Source organism: Pezoporus wallicus, unplaced genomic scaffold, assembly GCF_028554395.1.
Source record: "Pezoporus wallicus isolate ANWC-B61680 ecotype Strahan unplaced genomic scaffold, APGP_CSIRO_Pwel_v1 contig_6580, whole genome shotgun sequence".
Taxonomy (NCBI): domain Eukaryota; kingdom Metazoa; phylum Chordata; class Aves; order Psittaciformes; family Psittacidae; genus Pezoporus; species Pezoporus wallicus.
The window spans coordinates 1,633,989-1,656,621 of record NW_026635844.1 but is presented as its reverse complement, the minus strand read 5'-3'; the positions used below and the strand labels follow the sequence as shown (position 1 = coordinate 1,656,621).

Sequence of the window (22,633 nt, the reverse complement as noted above, 5' to 3'; positions counted from 1 at the left end):
CCTTTTGGGGTGAGGAGGGGGGCGCATTAATGGGTACAGACCAAGAGAGATTGTATGACCTTTTCAGAACTGGTATGCTGAACCCATGGTCCCCCTTGTCACAGTTTAAAAACCAGAGGAGCTAGTTTAGAGAAGAAGTTGTTAGCATTCCATTTTTATTATGACATTTCACAGTCATCTGGTTTAATGTCCCTTGACCAGATTGTCCACCGTGAGACGATGGGCTTGAAACGTTATTTAGAGCGTTGATAAAAGGTGAGCAGTTCTAAGATGACAGCAAGTCATAAGGCTGGTGGTGTGACATTAATTTTCTCCATAACAGAGATGGAATAAGACGTCATGGTGACAAGCTGTCAATCAGTACTGGCCCCTCAGTGTATCTTGATGCCATAGGATGGGGTATTGCTTCTCCCATAATAGAGCTGAACTGAGATGCTCTCCCTGACAGCTGCTGCAGCCATATAGAAAATATATTATACAGCCTTTCATTAAAGAAATAAAGAGGACTCATCTCCAGAGCATTTCAATCTTTCCCCATCTATTGAGGGCTGAAAAGATTCACAGCAAATCATGGATTCCTCTGCTATGGAAATTTCAGGCTTCAGGAACCATGCAGGTTTCGAGGCCTTCAACAATGGTCATAAATAAGAAGACAGAATATCATCTGATAAATCATTACTTAAGGTTATGTATTTAAAGTAACATATTAAAATAATTTGCTTCTTCTCCAGTCTCTGCCACAGCATTGTACACGTTTCCAGCAGTCTCTGCAAGTCACGATGTGCAGTAAATGAATCTAAGACAGCTGACTTGCTGGAACTGAAAGTTCAAAAATAATTATTCTGCAGGATGCTGACAAAGGCAGCAAAGTGAAATACAGCATGGGTGCCTTTTGGCAGAATAAGCTGACCAGGGTGAAATTTGGAGAAAAGGGGACTGTACAGCACATCAGGAGGGGGGGCAGTTCACTTGGCTTGCTCTGTGTTTGGCTTTTGCTTTGTTTTGTTTCTGCAGCTTGGTGTTTGTTTTGTTCATTGGGAAACTTGGGTGAAACTGAGAAACGTTTTTGTAAATCCTTTCACCTTCATCATGGTATTAGAGCAGAATTATATCTGTTGTGGTATCAGTTCTGATAAGAAGCATCCAAACCTTGATCGTTGCTATAATAAATCAGGGATGGTGCCAACATGCTTTTGAATTTTAGCAGTGCTATCTGTAACACTGTTTCTGCCACCTTCAGTGTGTAAGCACACAAGCAGAGGGTTGAGTGCTGATTAAATTTGACTGACAGTATTTTTAAGCTGTATTTCTGGTGATTAATGTATTAAAAATTATAAAAATATTATTAATTATTAGCTCATGATAACATGCATGCATGTGTTCATATGTATGAAACATGTGGGGTTTTACAGTTAACTGGGTTCCACTGTTCCGTATACCAAGGTCAAACCTCCACTCTAAACAGTAGATGGTGCTTGTGAAATTAGTATGAGATGATTTAACTGTTAGAATTGTCTTACAATTCTAACAAGGGGTGCATATTATGCCCATTTTAATGGATAGGTTATCAATGCATAAACATGCTGTACCTTTTGCAAGAAGACATTTAATATTTCATTTAAACAGTGCCTTTGGTTTTCAGATCAGTGATGTTGTTTATTCTGCTTTTCCGTAACAGTTGAGTTTGCCTTCATAGTAAATTAAAGAACTGTTGACTTGGTGTTTTACCTGATGTTAGTGTTTTCTAGAAATCTGGACATTATCATAAGCAGTGGAAAAGGTTTCATCTGCACTACATTAAAATTTTAGAAAAGTCCACAGGCATTAAATGCATTAGTCCAGATATTAAAATACTTCAACATAAAGCTACATACTAGCATTTATGAACAAGACTTGCAAAAGCAACCAAAAATTGGGCCACATAAAAGTACATGATTTAAAATGAATCTGAAAATCTAATTTTAGTCTTCTCTTTTGGAGTTCCTCCCCTAGGTTATCTAAAACTGAATGATAATAACAGGTTGGTTATTAATTAATTGCAGATTTAAAGTTGCACTCAATATTCTGTCATTTGAAATTCTGCAACTATTAAAATATATTTAAAGCTAGATCATGGGAATTCTAGCATTTCACACCTAACCAGTGCAATACTCCCAGACGGTTACTTCTAGTTATTTGAAAAAAGAGCAGCAACAGAGCACATTTTCCAAACAGCTTTCTGAACTATGTTAAATGAATAAATGCAAGTGTTAGCCTGCTGTTTAATTTTTAATTCCTCATTTCAATATCTGTATATATTGCTAAAATGTATGTTTAAAAAAAAAAAAAAATTATGGTACGTGCTTTCTGCCATGGAATTAGAACCAGCATTTAAGTCTTCTTTTATATATATATATATATATAAAAATATATTTTTGTACATGATTATTATGAAATTTGTTAAGTCCTCTTTTGATTGTTTTTGCTCTTGTTATTTGCAAGCTATGTGCAAGCTTGCATTTAACAGTGAACTACAATTAAAAAAACAATATTGACCCTAAGTCACTGTTCAAAATTTTGTTGGAGCCACCAAAGTGAAAAATAGAAAAATAGAAAAAATAGAAAATGTGAACATGTATCTTACAAAAGTATTCAGGAAGAGGAACTGTTTAATTATATTAATTTCATTACTACACTGATACAGTTTAAAATTTTGATGGACAGTTTTTCATGAGAATTAAGGCAGTAGAATTGGTGATGTATTTAATAATTCATATTCTCATTTTTCCTTTGCATTTCTTGATTGGGAAGTTAAAGTTGCAAAACACTCGAAACACTGACAACTGTACGCTCTCCAGAAAATAGTGTTTAGAAGTATGGGTATGTTAGACAAAATTACACTAACATCTGAGCTGGGGAGTAGACTATTAATATTGTTCTGATTTGTCTTTTTTGCAACCCAGAATTGTTTTTCTTTTTATTATTTTTTAGAGTCCAATGATGATGTTCCATAACATGAAGGATGTGGGATTTCTTCAGGTGAAGGTCATCAGGGCAGAAGCATTGATGGCAGCTGATGTCACAGGCAAGGATTCATTTTAGTTTCTGTGATAATAAATATCGTAGTAAGACTTGACCTTTTTAGAAGTGTAACATGCTTAAACCAGAAGTTTATCTAAAGATTATTGTCTTCACAGAGCTCAGCCTCACCTTCTGCTCATTAAGAAGAAAGCCTGCAAACAAAACTTTTGTAAACAAGGCAGCAAGTAGTTCTAATGCTAGCAGAGCACTACATAGGTTACTTCTCAGGAGAGTGAAATATACATTTTTCTCCATCCGAGGTCCCCCAGAAAAATACATAGAAAAGAGTTCTTTTTCTAGTAGACAAAAAAAATACAAAACTATCCAAATTAAAGTTGAATTCCAGAGGACTAGGCAAATGAAAGGTGCTAGATTTAGATGCAACTTCAAATTTGTTGCCAAAAGAGCAGCTTGATATCTGCCAGATATTTAGCAAAGCTGGTGTTGATTTCAGACATTTCAGTGATTTCAGAGATTTCAAATAAATGCAAAAAAAAATTGCGGTTTCCTGTAACTACTGCTTGTCTGTTTAAGAAATATAAAAAAAAGTCTTTTTTTATTTTCTGTTTCTGTAACATAAGCTGGATGGATAATTCAAGTGTTTGCTTTTCAAAATAAGGAAAAGTATTTCAGCCATAATGGCCATATTTCTCCAGAAATATCCAGGTTGTCTCCTGTAAGTACAATCACCTTCTCACTGCACAAGTTGAATGGCGCAAAATGAGCTGCTTCTGTGTCAGCAAACAGACATCTCTGCTTTAAAAAAAAAGATTAAAAAAAAAAAAATTATACTAATCTAGCTGGTTTAACTGCAAACTGGACACTGTTCTGTTGCAGGAGCAGAAGTAGATACATAGCAACATACTAACTTTTGATAGTTTTTTGTGAATTAGCATGAGCACCAGTATTTTTTTTTTCCTCAGCCAAGTCAGCAGCAAAGACTTTATTGCTGTAAGTGATCATCCAGTTTGTGGCACGCAAAATAACAGATTCTATTTTCGGGGAGGTTGGAGAAATGCTTCTAAAGATTGCTGTCTCTGATTTGACCTTATAATCCAATGTGGTCTGAACAGAGAGAGAGATTAAGTTATTCAGGGGCAAATGGGATAATTCAGTCCCTGACCTCGTTCAGTCTTCGACTTTTACAGATCAACATGTCATTTGTGCTGGTTGAACAAATTTTTTGGAAATACATTTGATTCAATTAAGGATGTACAGAGCTACCAAAAATTTTCAGACATTTCACTTACAATGGCGGTCACAAAGAGTAGAACAGTCAATACGTTCCCATGTCCCACATATTCTGTTCATTGGCAAGAAAATGTTTGTACGGCAGATATGTTTGTAAGATGGCTGTGCATTCTAGACACTGCAGAAATAACGTATTTTGGACAAACATACCTTGTATTTTGAAAAGAGGTTTTATTAATTGCTGCAGTAATGTATATTTACTTTTAGTAACTTATGGGTGTGTACAGATCATTGATGTCAGATTAAACTTTGAATAATAATTTTTAGAAGTAAAGTAGTCATTTGGTGATTCAACTTTGATTTGTAAAAGTAGTTTGAAACTGGACCCTCCACCTTGATTCAATGGGGCAATGTTATAAGTCAGTGTAGAGAGTGCTGTCATCAGTGGTGTAATTTACGTGACTAAGGATTGCTTCCTAAGGACTAGTTTGCTCTTCTTACTATGCTGTTTTTCAGAGTTAATCTTTTGCCCTCCCGAGTCTGAAAAGTAGCTGAAACACCTGTATAGTACCTGTGTGGTTTGCTTTGCTTCCTGTCTGCTGAGTGTGTCCCCTTTCACTTTCAGAATTTTTTTTCATGTGAAGCAATAAATCAAAATTTATTAGTTTGGGCTGAGTGGATTTTAAAAATCTTTAATATTCCATCATTAAGCATAAGCATAGACAGAAAAAGATTTCTGTAATCTTTTAAGTAGTCATCAATCTTGCTACAGTTGCAAGGATTTCTTTTTTCCTTTCAAATTGTGAAATTTTTCTTTTGTTACAAATACATTCATTGAGCAGTGTTGTAATACTGTATTAACTCTGCGTGAATAAAGAGCAGTTGAGACTCCCGTTGAATGAATGAGTAAAAAGCACAAATTACTTTTTAATGAAACCCTCAATTCTTCTGCTTTTCTTAGAAAGCCCATAGCCTTGTTCAACTGAATGCTGCTACAGTAGGTCACTTCACCCAAGCCCCTAGCAAACTATTGACAGTCAAGGGCAGTTTTTAATCCAGTCTGAATAGCCCAGTGTTGGACAGTGCACTTCAAATTGTTCAGGTTAGTGTAGACAATTTTTTAAAAGAGAGAGATTAAGGGTGGTGGCTCATGCCTCAGTTTACAAACTGCCCTCTCCCCCCATGCAAACATGTTGAACAAGGTGGCAGGGTGGCCTGGAATTAGGGTAGAGTTGTGGGAGCAAGTGGCACCATGTGTTTGAAAATGAGGTGCTGCTCAAACATGCCAGAACTGAGTTTTAAATATACTCCAGAAAAGAACAAAGTGAGATCTCTCCCTACTCACCTTCCTTGCAGGGAAGTCTAAGAAAGGGAGAAGCACTGGAGAGTTGAGAGATTACCCGCCGGTGCTTGAAAGCTGACCTTGATTGTAGGGACAGCTGGAAAATAGGGTGTCTTCCAGGACTGGGGTCTTTGAGAGAATTCCCAGGTCTATGAGGATGTTTCTTCTGCAAAAGCAGCATCTTTCCATGGTCAAAACACAATTCTAGGACTTTCACTAATGCAAAATTATGTTTTGTTGGAAATTTTGGTTACAGCAAATGTCCCTGTCTGGAAAATATGGGGGTTCTTTTAATTTTTTTTTTTAACAATGATCTAACAAACGGGGGGACATGGAGTGTGGAGTTTACTTTTTTTCTTGAAGGGAAAGGTTCTTTGACTCTTCCATTGTGTTTTAGCTGTTCACTGTAAGGCTGTTTTCTCCCTAAAATCTCAGCTAAAAAGTTTTATATCCCTCTTTCCCCACAGGAGTCTTTGCTCATTTGTGGTTACTCTGGAACACATGCAGACCTTATTGAGGGTTCAGCTGCTTGCGGGGTCCTGGAATAGTAACATGTGTGCCTACAGAAGTGTCCTTTACACCAAGAAATATGTGATGGTGCAGTAAGATGTAGAGCATAATCAGCTTACCATGACAGCTTCTGAAACCATATGCAGTTCACCTAACCTGTATTAGTTTTGGAAAGCAATAGACCCTTCATCAGATCTTAGGCAGAAGTTCTTCCCTGTGAGGGTGCTGAGGCCCTGGCACAGGTTGCCCAGAGAAGCTGTGGCTGCCCCATCCCTGGCAGTGTTCAAGGCCAGGTTGGATGGGGCTTGGAGCAACCTGGTCTAGTGGAAGGTGTCCATGCCTGTGGCAGAGGACTGGAAATGGATGAGCTTCAAACCAATCCGTGGTTCTAGGATTCTATGATCCTGTGACATGGTGCAGTTGGGGCAATAGGTAGGCATATCCTGTTTGCAGCAAAGCAAGTTGTAGATATGTTGCAGTGGGGGACTGCAGGCTTTGCAGGCAGTGCTTGCGTCTCCTTTGCTGGGGAGATGAGCTCTTCCTTTTCCTTGAATCGTGGTATACAATTGAAAACCCCTGCCATATTACTGACAAGAAACAAACAGGTTGGGAAAATATGTGCTTTGATCAGTTTCATTTGATCAGTTTGATCATGGTTTGATCAGTTTCAGCAGAAGTCCTATTATTTTAAGGAATAATAGTTAGCAACTCAGATTCTTTAGCAGAGCAAAATCCAAGCTCTGTGTGACGGCCTGACTAGAAAACAGTTTGTTTTGCTGTCTTTGGGCTTTAATTAAGACATGTTCAATTCTCACCCCCTGGCTCCCTGCTCCCCCTGCCCCCACCCTGCTTGCTGTGTCACAGACCAGCGATCAGACGCTTTCAGATGGTCCAGCCCATGACTTTGACCTTCTGCGCGGTCTGGCGTTCCCTGGGGAACCGTTCAGCTCATGAGGTCTGATTTCACACTTCCAGGATGCCTCGGCTCTCTTAACAATGACAGGGAGACAAAGCCCTTTAGAGTGGGCCGCATGGGGACTTGTTTAAATTGGAAACTAGAGAGGAGTCAAGGAACAAGGTTACAGACTACAGAATAGTGCTTTTAATAAAGAGCTCACAGCTCTGGTTCAGCTCAAAGAGGGCTACCTCTGTACAATTAATTGAGACATTTATCTGGAGCATCTTAGGCCTCTACTTTCTCACAGAATTATGTGATAAATATCGGCTAAGAGGCAAATGAGATGTGCATGAAATGAATTTTTAACACTTTGATTACTGTGTGTCCAGTCTTCATTAGAAGTAAATTTACTTGTATTTCTGACCTTATTACTAATCAATTATCTGAGAGGTTTTTTTTTTTGGTTACCATGATTTCAGAACCTGATATATCAGAAAGATTTTACTGAAGAGTGATACTTGGTGATACTTCAGTTTACAGTCAAAAGCTTTCCAGGCGTCTCCTCCTCTGAAGAACAGAAACTAAGCATAAAAAATGAAGATTGTTTTTTCCTTCTTTTTCAGTTTTATATATGAAAATCTGACTCTCTTCTAAGAAAATTCCATGTTAAAATTTTGATTAAAGTACTTGAGGATGAAGATACCAAGGTGGCTAAATGTGCAGAATGTAAATGAGTTTTCTAAAATCTGTTTTACTAAAATGTCCTTGTACCACATGTGCAAAAATAGTCTTTGAAATTGTTCTTCAAATGCTAGGAAACGTCAGAGTAATGTACACAAGTGTTAAATTCACAAAGGTATGGAAGCCCATGCATGTAAAATTGAAGGAATAAATTCAGAGGCCCTTTGGAAATATGGTTCCAGAAGTAATTTGCTCTGTCAATTAGTGCAACTAGATTTCAATATACACTTGAATTATCTTCATGAAGTACTGAAATCTACTAGATGGGTAGTGTTCTCCGATAGATAAAATCTCACCTGCTACTATTGCATAGGTCGTCTCAAGACATCAGTCCAATATTGTGTACTGCAAAGTGACTTGTTTTTTAAGAAAGTAGCAGGCTTAAGATACTAGTGGCAAAATTAGGACTTAAAAGAGATTCTTGGTTAATCACAGCGTTTAGAATTAAATATGCAGTGAAAGGATGACTTGTGGTTGTTAACATTTTTCTTTTTTTTTCTGTAAATATTTTGTGGAAATGAGTTTGACACAACTGTCATGCTACACTGGATTGCATACTGAGATATCTTATGCACTTATGATATGGGTCCATTGCAACATGTTTGCAGCAGCCCCATTAAAGGGGAATTATCATTTCTATTTTAAAGATGGGAAAAACTAGGGAAGGTTAACTGGCTCAGCTAAGGCCGACAGAGTGAGTCCTTGTCAAAGCTGGCATTTGGCTGGGTCCTGTACTTAATCCATTAGATAAGGCAGCTTCTCATGCTATTAAGCAATTCCTCCTCCTGGCCAAAGGTCAGAGTGACTGCTCTGTTCCAAGCAGCTGGCTGGCAGGGAGCTTGGAACAACATTAGTGACATTAGCGTCTGCATGAGTGGCACTGCCCCCCAGAGTCATGAACTGACTGTCTTGTCTTTCCCCAAAATAAAGGCCCTTTTTTGGCTGTGGGGACTGAGATCCATAATGGACAAGCGTCGCCAGCGGTAGGGGAGAACCATAATAGCCTATGAAATATTCAAACTATATTTCAGCTTTCATAACCACATTAAACTTGGTTGAACTTTATGAAGTCATGGTTTGTGAACTTGGCTTTTAAAAGTAGAAATGGAGCTGACATCTCTTATTAAATTTTTAATCTCTCAAAAACAATTTCAGTAATCTTTGGGATTCTAGTTCAGTTTTGATAAAGTAATTTTAACAGTGCAAAAATTAATCTAATAGTGCAGAATAAATTTCAGTGACTTGTTTAAAAACTGTTCGTGGTCTAGCTAGTGCTGGAGTTTAAGTAACTTTACGGACTGGTCAGTGGCAGGTAAATGTTAAATGCTTATCTATATTTAGTCTGCAACATATTTCCTTTAGTTGAAAAAACTCTTCAAGAAACGAAACCAGCAAATGATTTGTGTCTTTGGACGTGTAATGACACAATGCATGTTTTCTATAGCCATAGGGCTTACAGGGAGCTAACCCTGGGCTCTCTGCCATTTCTTGCAAGTTAATCTTTTGAAGTACAATAAGTTTTCCAGAGGACATGTAGGAAATGAGGAAAACTATTTATCTATTGATAATTTTTGAAACTGCTAGTTGGATTAACCAGACAAAAGTTATCTGCCTTGGTTAGAATATGTGTTGTGCTTAAAGTCCTGATTTTGAATAGTACAGTGATGCGTATATGTTGTAAGTTCCCAGATTCTCCTTGGTCATGCTAGAGACCAAAGAGACCTAAGGATGATGTCTTTTAATATTTTAGTGCTCTCTTAAGTCTTTCATTGGGAATGATCCCATAATTTTGAAAACTCCTGCAATGCGGCAAGTTGCCATGGCTGTCAGTGCGAGTTAAGATTGCAGTTGTCCTTTAAAATAATGAGAACTTTAAAGATGACAGATGGATATGAGTTTCACCAAGTACTTGTACATTGCTCTGGCTTTGTCTTTCATGTTCACTTATTTGGGTTGGTTTCCAAATAACGTTTGCGCATACCATATGTCAGTGAAGTGTGTTGCTTTTAAGATACCCAGATTGGTTGTGATGAGTGTTTTAGCATGTGGAAGAAGTGCCCATAGGCAATGGTGAAGGGCTTTGCAGATGAAAACTTCATAGCTTCCTTGTATGGCAAAACCAGTACTCTGTTTCGGAGATGCTCAGAACCAGGAAACTTCTACTTGTCAACTATAATATTTGGGCCTTCCCTTTTTCCCTTTCACAATATTTCTTTCTGTCAAATTTGGTCTCAAACTGTTTTCAAGTTATAGGGGGGAGGGCACATTGAATGTTGAGTGTGAGAGGGGGATTTTTTTTCTTTTCTGAAAATCATTTGTCTTTGTTTTGATTGGGGACCTCTGTGATTAATATCCCTATGAATCTAAAAGGAGAATAATTGAAAAAGTTCATGTCAATGAATGCAGAAAATAAATGAATGTAGTAAATACCTTCTCATTATTTACAGGTGTCCTTAAGACACTGCTTATAATTAATAGGCAGATATAACATTGTAACATCATAAGCAAATATGATTGATGATACTCTAAAAAAGGAGATAAAGTAGTATTACCTAGCTTGCCTGCTCTATCACTTCTGCCCAGTTATTTTAACTGAGTCTTTCTTTTTCAAATACTGAAATCTAAAGAACTTAAACAAATATGATTTTTTAAAGTTTCCTACTACCTTTTAGGGCTGTAAAGTAGGAGAGCATTGAGATGTGTGGTATATCCATCTCTGCTGAGTAATGAATTAGTCACTTTTCAGGTTTAATGGGAAAGATTCAGCAGTATGTTGTTTTCTAGAGAAGGTAAATATCAACTCTAACCATAATTCTCAATGTTTTTATTGCCTCTCTATTGTTAACGGTCATATCACTCATGATTCTGTAACAGCTCCTTCCCTCATAGCTGTTCCTCAGATCTTCTTCACAACATCTTCTTCCCCTTCCAGGAGATTTCAGGGTTGCCCTGAAACTTTGGAGATATTTATCTTCCCTTCTTTTGCTTCCTCCCTCTGCAGAGAGCTCCTTTTTTACACCACCTATCTGTTTTTAAATATGAGATTCAGGCATCTACTTTCCTTCTTCTCCAAACCTTGGCCTCATGGATATCTAAGAAAAAGCTTAGCATAACTTTCATGGCTTCCCCCAAAACTCTCAGTGAGGACGACTTTTCTTGCTCTTTGCTTGGTATCAGCACTGCTCACCTGCAGTCATATTTCATGTTTGGGGCGCACACAGACAGACACATGCATGCTATCCCGTTCTTTTTTTTTATTACATTGGAAAAAATAAAAGTCAATCAATTTCCATACCCAATCTAGGATACTGCTTCCATTATCTATATACTATATTTTCGAAGCAGCGTCTTCATACTTTCTCCTGTGGTGGCTTTCATGCTGAGGGACCTTCTTGTAAATCTATGCAAAGCTACCTTGTTGTGCTTTAATGTGTACAAAAATCTCAACCACTTTTGAGCTTCTGCTGTGCTGAGAGTACTGCCTATCATTCCAGCTGGTATTGTCTCATTGTTTAATTGTACTTGGCCACTTTCTCTGGTGTTAGGCTTTTATCTGAGACTGTCTTTAAGGCTTTTTGATTTTGGAGAAAGGATTTGTTCAGCATGAAACATGTAGGGCATAGTAATCATTGGATATAAGTATTGTAGGTGCTATGTTATTCCAAATAATGTGGAATATCAAAATGCTCTAATTATGCTTTCATTACAAACAGTGTAGAATTGGCACCATTAAAGTTCCGTTGGCTGTCTGAGAAGGGTGCATAGCACCTTTTAGGAACATGCTGGGTTTTTGTCCAAAAGTCTTATGGGGATATTTTTCTTTTCTGTTTTTTTTGTTTGTCTGTTTGTTTTTGATTTTGTGTGTGTGTGTGTGTTGTTTTGGTTTGTTTTTTTTAAGACAAAAAAGATGTTATTTTACTGAGGAATATTAATAGAATACAGAGGTGAACAGCCTGTTATAGTCATCTTGAGCATAATGCAGACCATAGGTTTTTCCTGAATTAATTCCTGTAAGAATTAACAGTGCAGCTTAGGAAAAAAACTTAAAATGAAAAAAAAAAAAAAAAAAAAAAGACAACCAACCAACCAAAACAAAATGAAACAAAACAGAAACCCTCAACAACAAAATCAACAAACCCCCCATAACTAATGTTCTCTAAGCCTTGCTCATGGTGTTTTTCTTAATTGATATGTTTTGTTCCAAACTTTCCTTTACAGGCAAAAGTGACCCATTTTGTGTAGTTGAATTGAACAATGACAGACTGCTGACACATACCGTCTACAAGAACCTCAATCCAGAATGGAACAAAATCTTCACATTGTAGGTGTTTGGATTTTGTGTTTTGTGGGGGGATGGGGTGTTTTGAATTGAATATATGTTTGAGTCAAAACCATCTACTGCTGCTTCTAAAGAAAGAAAGCAGTGACATACTGGTATTTCCAAACTAGCCAGCTGAATAATTTTTTTGAGGATTAAGAACATGAACAAAAATAAAGAAGAGCTGCCATTTTAAAGGTAAAAAAACAAGGTCTGTTTCTTGGAAACCAGCTGTGAGTAAGGCTGAGCACTCCAGATTCCTGTCAGGTTCATTGAAGTTTTCAAGGCCAAATACATCGCACTGGGTTTGGCCCTGAAGTGTTGGGTGGGAAAAAAGATACTGTGATTATGACCTTCATTAAAATGTGGTGTTAACTTTAATAAACATTAGGTAACTTCATAAAGGAATATTTATAAATATGTTCATACTTTCCTGAATTATGATCAGATACTTTTCTTTTTTTTTTTTTTTTTCATTGACCAACTGCACTTCTCACAATACAATCTAGCATCAAAACAGCACAATGCAGCTATTAGGTAAAATGCAGTCTTAAGCATTTAGTTTACTGGGAAGTGATATGGTTGTTGGGGGGTTTCTTGGTTTTTGTTTTTGTTTGGTTGGTTTGTTGGGTCAGGGTTTTTTTTTTTTTCCTGTTACATTGAAGCAAAAGGCTCTGGCAAAATAGAAAAAAGTCTTCCACAAACAAAATGTTCCTGGTATCTGTCTTGCTGAGTTGCCTTTTTTTCCTGCCTCCTTTTCTCTCTCTGGCTGCAATGTGACACCGGTGAGTAGAAAACTGATCAGTTGTAGGTTTCTCTGCTACTGAAATCAGCTCAGAATCCACTGCAAAGCCTGTATAAGCTTTGTGTATTTACTTCACTTTATCATAAATGAAAAGACTGTATTTTGCCCGTGATCTGAAAACTTGTTCTGATTTTAATTTTCTCTCTTTTCTCTTTTTTTTTAATTTTACTATATTTATCATTCTTATATTTGGCATCTGTAGCTATTTTTGCCCTGCAGTGAGTTCTCAGTAATGAACTGGGAACAAAAAAAAAAAATCTCATAACAGTTGTACTTTTCATTAGCTTATTAACATTGTCCTCACTTATGTATCCACAAAGCCACATTAAACTCTTCATTAATTTATTTTTAATTACCTGCTAATAGCGCAAATAACTAATCAATCTCTTCTGCACGGACAGTGTTCTCTGCATAAGAAATTGCCCAGGTTTGTAGAAGACAAGAGACTAACCAAGTAGGAAAACTCAGAAAGCCTTCAAGCAGCGTTTTTACCTCTCTTCTGTGTATATTTGCATTGATCATTTTATTTATCCTCAGATTTGTTAATTAATTTTGGGCTAGTAATCCCGTTTCACCTGGAGGTGTAGATTTTACTGAAGTTAAACTGCTTTGCTTGAATTTGTAATTCCTGGATCAGCCATTTGTTCAAAGAAGAGTTCTTTCACACAATTCTGTATTGTTTTTTTTTTCTCTGAATAATGAATGTGGATTTTTCACTTGAGAGTTTACAATGTACAATGACAATTTTTATGCGTGGTGGTGGAGCTTGCAGGCAAAAAAAATGCAGTAGTAGCTGAAAAACGCATTTCATATTGCTTGTTCCCAATTTGTTGTAATGACTGTTGTATATCTACAATTAAGCAAGGATTTCAGAATGAAAGAGCTTGTTGTCAGGGCTAAGGTATGCTCGTGTGGCTCGCGGTTATTTCTGTTGACATGCCCATGGATTTCAAAGTATTTGCAGTATGAACTGCTGCAAGGATAGCAGTGTTTAAGGTTTCTAAAGGCTCTTGCTGCTGCTGCTGACTGCTGTAAATCCCAGCTGCTGTGCTGCGCTGGGCTGGCTCTCCTTGCAGCTCACAGAGCAAAAGCGCCAGGTAGGGGATTTAAAGCAACATCCTTCGGAAAACTTCAGCCCAGAAAGCCTCACAGAGAGCAAGCATGACCACTACAGCCCTCAGAAAGCATTTCGATTACATGGAAGGATGCTTCATGTGCTTAAGTTCTGTTCTCTGCCACAGCTTGCAAAAATAGATGGGTACATGTTTTTTGCTAACCTTTCACGCTTTTGTCTTTGGTACTCGCTGGTGTAGATGACTTCTCTCTTCTGTGTGTGCTTCTCCCTTTGTAGCAATATTAAAGACATCCACTCTGTGCTTGAAGTGACAGTTTATGATGAAGACCGCGATCGCAGTGCTGACTTTCTAGGCAAAGTTGCTATACCACTGCTGTCTGTAAGTTCCATTCACCTGACATACCACTCTGAATTTTTCCTGCTGAAGGGAGGGGGGGGGGAAGGAATTATTAAAAAAAAAAAAAAGAAAAAATTGCAGCTTTGTGTCTGTCATTTCTCAACCAAGGTCTGTAATAAGAACACTAAAATTTTAACATACTCAATTCACGGCCATGTTGAATCCCATGATAGTTAATTTTTCCTGACAGACTCTGTGCTGGTAATGAACAGGTACTTGTCAGACTTGCCACAGTTGTTTTGGGTTCTCTGTCAGTTTCAGCAGCTGAGGGTCAGGGGTCGCCGGGGGGGTGTATTCAGCAGAGACCGCGAGACAGACGGCTGTCATGTCCTTTTCCTGCAGATTCAAAATGGTGAACAGAAAGCCTACGTCTTGAAAAACAAGCAGCTGACAGGGCCAACAAAGGGGGTCATCTATCTTGAAATAGATGTGATTTTTAATGCTGTAAGTCTTAACTTTGGCTTTTTTGTACTGCTAAAGAGTTCAGTTTCATGAAAGCTTTTGTTCCTGATTTGTAGAGAATTTCTGTCATTCCTCATTTTCTCTAAACCTTGATGTATACTACAGAATACTCTTCTGCCACTGCCTGGCACACCCACTCTTTTTGTTGCTGCTGCTGCCACTGCTTTTGCTGTGAGCGTATGGAACAGCAGTCCATGCCTCTGTGCACTTACGTGTCGCTTACAGGCTTGGCAGCCATGACTTTGAAACTTGGTGGGTTTTGCAAATTGAAGCATGTGTTACTAGTAAGGAGTGAGTGAGCTTGAAATACTGACACACATTTTAATGTGTAGGTGAAAGCCAGCATACGAACCTTAATGCCCAAAGAAGTGAAGTACATTGAAGAGGAAAACAGACTGTCTAAACAGGTAAAGAGTAAGGAAACAGTAATCCTTTCTGAAAGCCTTAATATCAAGTGTGCACATCCACATATCTGGTATCATACTGCTGAGGGTAAAGAATAACATTTTCATTACCTGTTTACAAAAGAATATGATAGGCTGGAAAAGGCAGAAACAAAATACATGGGTTTATTGTGTCTCCTCTATAAATTGCAGCTTAATTTCCATGAAATACCTGAATAAGAACACAGTTGAAACCATCAGGTTCCACACATATCAGATTATAGCACAGGTGCATGTAAACTAAGTCTTGCATAAATTTTTGCTGTTAACCTTGACCCGAAAGATCTTCATTTGTTTCAGGGTAGAGAGCCTTTCAACATTCTTTTAGCCAAATTTTAAATAAGTTAGTTGAGTAAGGTTTGAATCAGTGGTGAAAGCAGACGAAAAGTCTTTATTACTTCGAAGAGTCCTGTGGGTAGGAAATCACAGAATGGGGAGAAATCACGCCTGCACTTTTTTTTTTTTTTCCCCTTTTGCTACACACAGTTCTAATGTTTTGGTAACATATATTTAACACATCTTTTTCTCTACTTGAACTACTTTTGATTAAGGTTTATAGGTTCCACAAATGATGCATTTTATATGGAGAAAACTGAGCTTTTCTCTGGGCTTTGGGAGTGAGATTCTTGTTTGTACTGAAAAAGGCAAAGGTCTCAGAACTGGTTTTTATTTTGCTGAAAGCTAGTAGACTTAAGTGTAATTTTAATTATCTGCTGGATTAATTTTATGTCATTTATGTATTTTATTTATTTTTATTATACATTTCATTAAAAAAGATTTCAAGAGGCACAATATTTCTTTCTTTAGTGTTGTGAGTAATGCAGTTACTAAAGCTGCATTTTGTACTGTTGTTCCAGCAAAGAAGCAGCAAGGCCTTTTATTCAAGATTCATTCTTCTCCCCATTTTCATAACAGAAAATGGCATTGTGATTTTTGTGGATGGCAGGAAGAATAAGCTTTAAATACCTACTTCCATTTGATTGGGATTTTTTGATTAACTTGAATGGGATACCCCACTACAATACCACTTTGGGTGAGGCTAAAAAAAAAAAAAGGAAACTTTTTGTATAACTGATGTGGTTGTATTTTAAAGTATCCACATTTTCCAAGGGTGAGCATGTCTTGCTTAACTAGCATTTTCTGTGATATCCATTACACAAATCATTCCCTGGTTTGTTCACTTTTCTTTGTGGTCAAGTGTAATGCAGCTTTAGAGGATTTAAGGGTATCTTCCTGATTTAAAACCTGCCACTGTTGTCTCATCTGTATAGATTGAATGTATGTGAGTAAAGTTACTTTGATAGATACTTACAACCATGTGGCCAAAATTTTCATCACAGCAGACAAATTTGATAAAAATGAAGGAAAAATGAATGTAAAAGGTGCATGTGATCTTAATTAGATTAGAGCAGTAATTATATTTGGTTTCAACTTAGTGTTCTGCAGCATCTTTTTATTCAAAAAGGCTAACATTTGCTAGAATACCTGAGAATGGGAAAGTCTTGCCTGCACAGTAAAATCTTAATATCAAAATAATTCATGAAGTTTTTTATGTGGATTTTTGAAACTAAACAGCAACTTGTCAGAATTTAATTCAACAAATATAAATTGACACAACTAACAAATTCTCTCTTTTAAAAGACTCTCAGATTTTAAACTATCCTTCTCAGTTTGTGAGCTTGAGAGTTTAGTGTTTTTTCTCATTCTTCACCCAAACTAAGGATGACAATATTATAAGTGTCAGCCTCTTTTGAAGCTTTTGGGTTTTGAAACATTTTTGTTACTTCATCTTTTCAATAGCTGCTGTTAAGAAACTTTATCCGGATGAAGCGTTGCATCATTGTGCTCATAAATGCTGCCTACTACATTAGCAGCTGCTTTGACTGGGATTCTCCCTCAAGAAGTCTCGCTGCTTTTTTGGTATGATCTTCTTTACATTATTGTTAATGACCCTGGTGTATTTGTGTTATAGACTGGGAAATAATACAGTGTTGACATGATGGGGTGTTATTTATTTGTTTTAAAGTTTGCATTATGAAGATACCTTAAGTCATGTTTATTCACTTTTTTTTTCAATTTTTAAGTTTAAAATGTCACACAAACAAGATAGAAAGTTGGATTTTTTAAAGATTTATAATTGTACTAATAAGAGTGATAGAATTCAGAATACAGTACATGAACTATGGATGACATTCTTGAGCTTCTCACATTACCTCCATTAAATTTTGTGTGGCCCCATTGTATGTCACGTATTTACTCTTAAGATTTGTTTTGTGTATTTCATGGATTATTTTACATATCAGGAATGTAAACTTAGTGTTATTTTACCCTTCACGTATCAATATATGTTACGCGTGTAACTTTTTTAGAAGTACAAAACTCTGGACCCAAACAGTCACTTCCTTTAGTGTTCTTGGTTAAAAAACAACAGCAAACAAAAACCAAACAGCAAAACAAAACAAAAATACCACCCCAAAATAAAACAAAACCAACTTTAAAATCATTAATGCAAACAAATTAGTATCTTGTAGTCATTAAGCTCTGATCATAGTTGTTTCCAGTGAATTCATTTCTAGTGATTTAAATGAAATTATTTCTCCATAATCATTAGCTTCACTAAGATTAACCTTTATTTTTCTGTTAAATTTAGAAAATTCCAAGCATCCTTGTAGGTTAACGCCTGTTTCCTAAATGAATATATTTTAACTTTCAAAATTGTATGAGCTACAAACAAGACCGAAGTCTCTGTTTCTTTATTTGGTTTTGTGGTTGTTTGTTTGTTTATTTTTCTCTTTGTTTTTGCCAACAGTAAACATGTATGCTTGGGCACAGTTTCTGGAATATCTAAATTTATTAAGTTGACTTAATGCTGACATTATGAGCCTCTTCACCATGAATATGAACATGGGTTTGGTGTTGCTTTGAATAATATAAAGGGAATCTGGTGACAGTGCTCCTAGGTTGGGTGCCTGAAGCTCAGATATCTCAATTCTGGAGAAAGCAATCCAGGCAGTGGAACTGGCTGTGATGGACAGTAAAATGGCGTACTTTGGTGTGTCACTAAATTTAGCTGGTTTGCAGGAAGTTTCTTTTAGCAGGACTCCATTTGTACTGCAGGACTTGTTAAAATCTGCTGTAGCCTGTCATCATCACCATAGAATGGTTTGGGCTGGAAGGAACTATAAAGATCTTCTAGTTCAAGCCCCCTGCCGTGGGCAGGGACACCTTCCACTAGACCAGATTGCTCAAAGCACCATCCAACCTGTGAAAGGATGGCAGCCCACTCCCAGTCCTTGGTTGCAATGTTCATCAGGAGTAGAGGAGATAAGTCTGCTGTTGAAGCACTCAGGGATTTTATACTTTTACTAATGTCTGTAGTAACTACAATATGTGCAAAATCTAAAGAACTTGCTACTGTTTACTTTAGAAAAATGATAATTTCAGTTTAAAGTGATCAAAATTTCATAGGAAAATGCTGGTGTCTACTTAAAATTTAAATGTTCATGTTGCTATTACTGCTCCTGTTAGTGAGTATGAATCTGGCTAAGTCTGATTTTAATATGGGTATGGAAAACCCACTTCTTCCTTGTAGAAGAAAGGGAAATAGAAAGACATCTTATTCTATGAGGCTAGTGAAATTATTTCTTTCTCATGGTGCAGTCCTGTGGCCATAGAAAAAGTTGTGTTGCTGTGAAGCTGTAATTGTTTCCAATCATAACAGAAATTCAGTGTCATAATAAGTAGCTGGAAATATGTAAAACACAGAATTTGAGCAGGGAGAGCTGTAGTTAGCGTATTGCGGTAGAAACTAGTTCCTGGTTTTATTTTTATATACATATTTACAATTTAAAAATATATATATATATTAAAAGCCTGCTCTTCTTAGTTTCCTTTTAGGATTTGTTTTGCTATGTGGTGATTGTGGCAGTTACAGATATATTATATCTACATCAGTGCTGAGACTTGACAGATGTGTTCCTGCTCTGCATCCAAAGTGCATCCTGTGCTTTTCAACCTTGTGTTATTCTCTCCAAAGATCAAAACATCCCTCTGTGGGGCAAAAAATGGATAAGATATTTCTAGGCAAGTCAAATCTGTGTGAACTTCTATCATGATCATGGAATTCCAAGCTTTGGAATTTAGATGGTTTCTGAAGTTTCAAAGCTACCGTAGGCCCTTAAAAAATCTTGAGAGTGGTCCACTTGCATGTGTGATGCTGAATTATGCTTACATTAAGGTTACACTTCAATTTAATAGAGTCTGTTAAAAAACCTCTACCTGTATGTATCATTTTCATCTCTTCACTACTATACCGATTGTATCTTCTCTTAAAGTTATTTCCCAGAGGTTAGAAAATATCACAGTGAAATAACAGTGCCAGAAAGCAGATGAGAAATAGGCTGTTTTGGAGCATTCCAACTCTGCATTCAGATGAATAAATAATGTACAAGAAGTAAACTTTTAAACTAACCATTTTTTCTTTCCTATTGGATTTGAAGACATACCTTGATGGATAACATTCCGATACAGATTTACAGCCATATCACATAAATTACATGTGTGAGGGTTGATTTTTCAGATCTCCCATTGTCCCAAGTTCCTGCCATTACAATTACAGGTACCCTTGTCTTGTATCTCTCCTCAGGTCTTTACTTTCTGATGGGGCTACTGATACAGTAGGCCACAGGGGTGGAAATTCTGGCAGACTAGAAATATAGTTGTTAATAATAAGAAAGATCTGGAAAGGCGGACTCATCTTCGAAACCCACATAAAGCCTCCATTAATATGGTGACTCTATAACATGCTGCAGTTACCTGCTTTATGCTCTTTGCACTCTGAGGTGTTCACTGCAGCTCTTTTTAATGTCATTCTCCTTGGAGAGTCACAGTGTTGGTCATCAAGACTATATGTGTTCATTGAAGGGGCTTGCTGATTGTTTATACTCCAGAGCTCAGCTGTCTCAAACCATTATGTTATTTGGGACAATGGTTCTTTCTCAAATCTCTTCAAATGAACTGGCTCAATGACTAGTTTTGCACCTGATGTACCTAGAAGTACAGAAACCTAGAAGTTACATTTTTAGTGTTCCAGATGATGCACTTCCTCAACTACAGAATGTTTTACCTGTTTCTGTTAAACTCCACTGGGGATTTTGTCTGAATGACTTAGGGTTTTCACTCCACTTTTTTTTTTGTGCCTCAGTAATTCAGAGCAAAACAATAATTCCTACCCAGAAATACTTTTTGTGTTCTTATGCCAATCTAACTGTGACATATTATTTGTTATTTTTCTGATATTCAAATATATTTGTAAATAGCTCATGAAACATAGATTGCTCTGGCTAGAATATGTCTTTGGATTTGAACCATCAAAAGGTTTTATATTCTCCACAGTTTATTCATATATATTTCCTCTTAAATGTCTATAGCAACAATGTTAAAATAGTGTTTGAGTTCCAGAACAGTTTTATTATATTACATATAGCCCTGTTATGTCTAGTGGCTGATAAGAATATTTTATGTGCCTGTGTTAATGCTTCTTAAGAAAGTAAATGCAATGGAAAATAATGGTATAAGTAGAGAGAGCCTTCACTGTAAATTTGTATGATTGATTTTCTGTATTTAAACAGACCTTTGGATAATTTAGCAGTTAATTTTTATATATTTTTAAATCAGTAATTAATATGGTATGTGTCAGGCTGAAGAACTTTATTACAGTATGGAAAAAGGGATGTTTTTTCTTTAGATTAATCTACTGTGGGCTCTCAAATGTCTCCTAAATTGGGCCTAATTTCCATCAGCTTCTTGACCAGACATTTGTGTTCTTGCAGATGTCAGTGGGTGCAATGTAGGGGGAAAAAAGTGTGCACACTTTTTTTCCAATACTGTCATTTCTCACTGTAATGAGCACAAAAATAATTGGACAACTGAGCTATCAGTAAAAGGACACACTTCAACTTGAGTCAATGAATTATTTTACGGGACAAACTTTAATCTTTAAATGTGATTGTAGATAATTTGTGCTACCATCTGTCCATTTGGAATTCTTTTAGCCTTTTCAGTCGTTACACAGTAAGTGCCGCTGTGTTTAACATTAACATTTGATATTTTACACATTTAATTTCTGTACTGCTGCATGGTCCTTGGGGAGCTTTGCTGTAGTGCTACATGAGAGAGAAAAAGTATTGATCAGTTAACATTTCAGCTACATTTATGTATGTCGCAAAATTAATGAAAATGCCAGACAAAAATGTCAGAGTGCACAAAAAGGTAGAATTTAAATTTGGTAGTTTAATGAAAAGTTTAATATGTGCATTATCAAAAATGTCCCCTTACCTTTAAAGTACAATTCATAACTGATTAACTAAAGGGAACAACATATTTTACTTAGAGGAACATTGAACATGAAATATGAGGGAATATATAATCTTCAAAGTATTTGGTATCCCAAAATGGTCTCACTAAAGCACTTTAATTACCTGCTTGAACATTTAACTGTTACTTATAAAATAAACTTGTTTCATTTCTCATTTAGAAGCAGAGTACCCTGGCCTGATCACATGCATGCTTTTCAATACATCCTCAAATTAGATCTTCCTGTGAACATATTCTCCTGTTTCTCTTCATATTCCTCAGAATCTTTTTATATGTGTGTATGCACACAGAAAATACTCTCCTTTCTCAGACTGAAATATTGCTAAAATTACCTGCCCTGCATCCAGGTCATTTGTCAGGTCTAACTTACCTTCACTTTGTCTTCTAATGTTACAGAATTGTGTGTGAAAATGACATAATAGCATATCTAGCAACAGTTGGTTCTCTTGCACATACGCCATTTAGTTGTGGTGGTGTCATGATAATTAATTCAAACTAAGAAGGAAACAGGAGAAAAACAGGGCTGGCCCCTAGCAGGAAATAAGACAGTAAAGTAATTTGGTCAGTTTACTTAGCTTTTCCGTAGTAAGAAGGAAGGTGATCACTACTATGTATTTTAGAAGTAACTTTCACTCAAGGCTGAAGGGCAGATTATGTTTTGGGAGTGTGGGTGCCATCAGGAGGGGAAATGTGCTTGTGTTAGCTACTAGATATTTACCTTTTTTTTCCACACTGTAGGAGAATCAGAATTTTGCAGATATATTTGAGAGTGCATGTATTTTGCCACTGTTGATAGCATTATTGAGGACATAAAGTAAACACCTTCAAATTGCTTTTTACTGAACCTGCTGTTCAGTGGACCATCATGTTGTCTTTGCCACCTGTTGTCTAGAATTTGAAATTGGAAGAAATGCTGGTGAGGTAGTTGCAAAAAATGTATTGCATTCTGAAAAAAACCTTTCCAGAAATTCCTGTTGCTGTCAAAACTGCCTGTTCTTGAAGGGGAGATTTTCAGA

The 22,633-nt window shown here is 36.7% G+C and overlaps 1 protein-coding gene across 1 annotated transcript in view; it reads left to right on the top strand.

The window, feature by feature from the left end:
- The window catches only part of MCTP1 (multiple C2 and transmembrane domain containing 1), a 258,485-nt gene that overhangs the window by 145,939 nt on the left and 89,913 nt on the right, over nt 1-22,633 (top strand). Inside the window, exons 10-15 of the mRNA XM_057398378.1 lie at nt 2,971-3,064; nt 11,961-12,063; nt 14,217-14,319; nt 14,680-14,781; nt 15,132-15,206; nt 17,043-17,162. Of these exons, the coding sequence (XP_057254361.1) occupies nt 2,971-3,064; nt 11,961-12,063; nt 14,217-14,319; nt 14,680-14,781; nt 15,132-15,206; nt 17,043-17,162 (597 nt within the window). The remainder of the gene's footprint in view (nt 1-2,970; nt 3,065-11,960; nt 12,064-14,216; nt 14,320-14,679; nt 14,782-15,131; nt 15,207-17,042; nt 17,163-22,633) is intronic.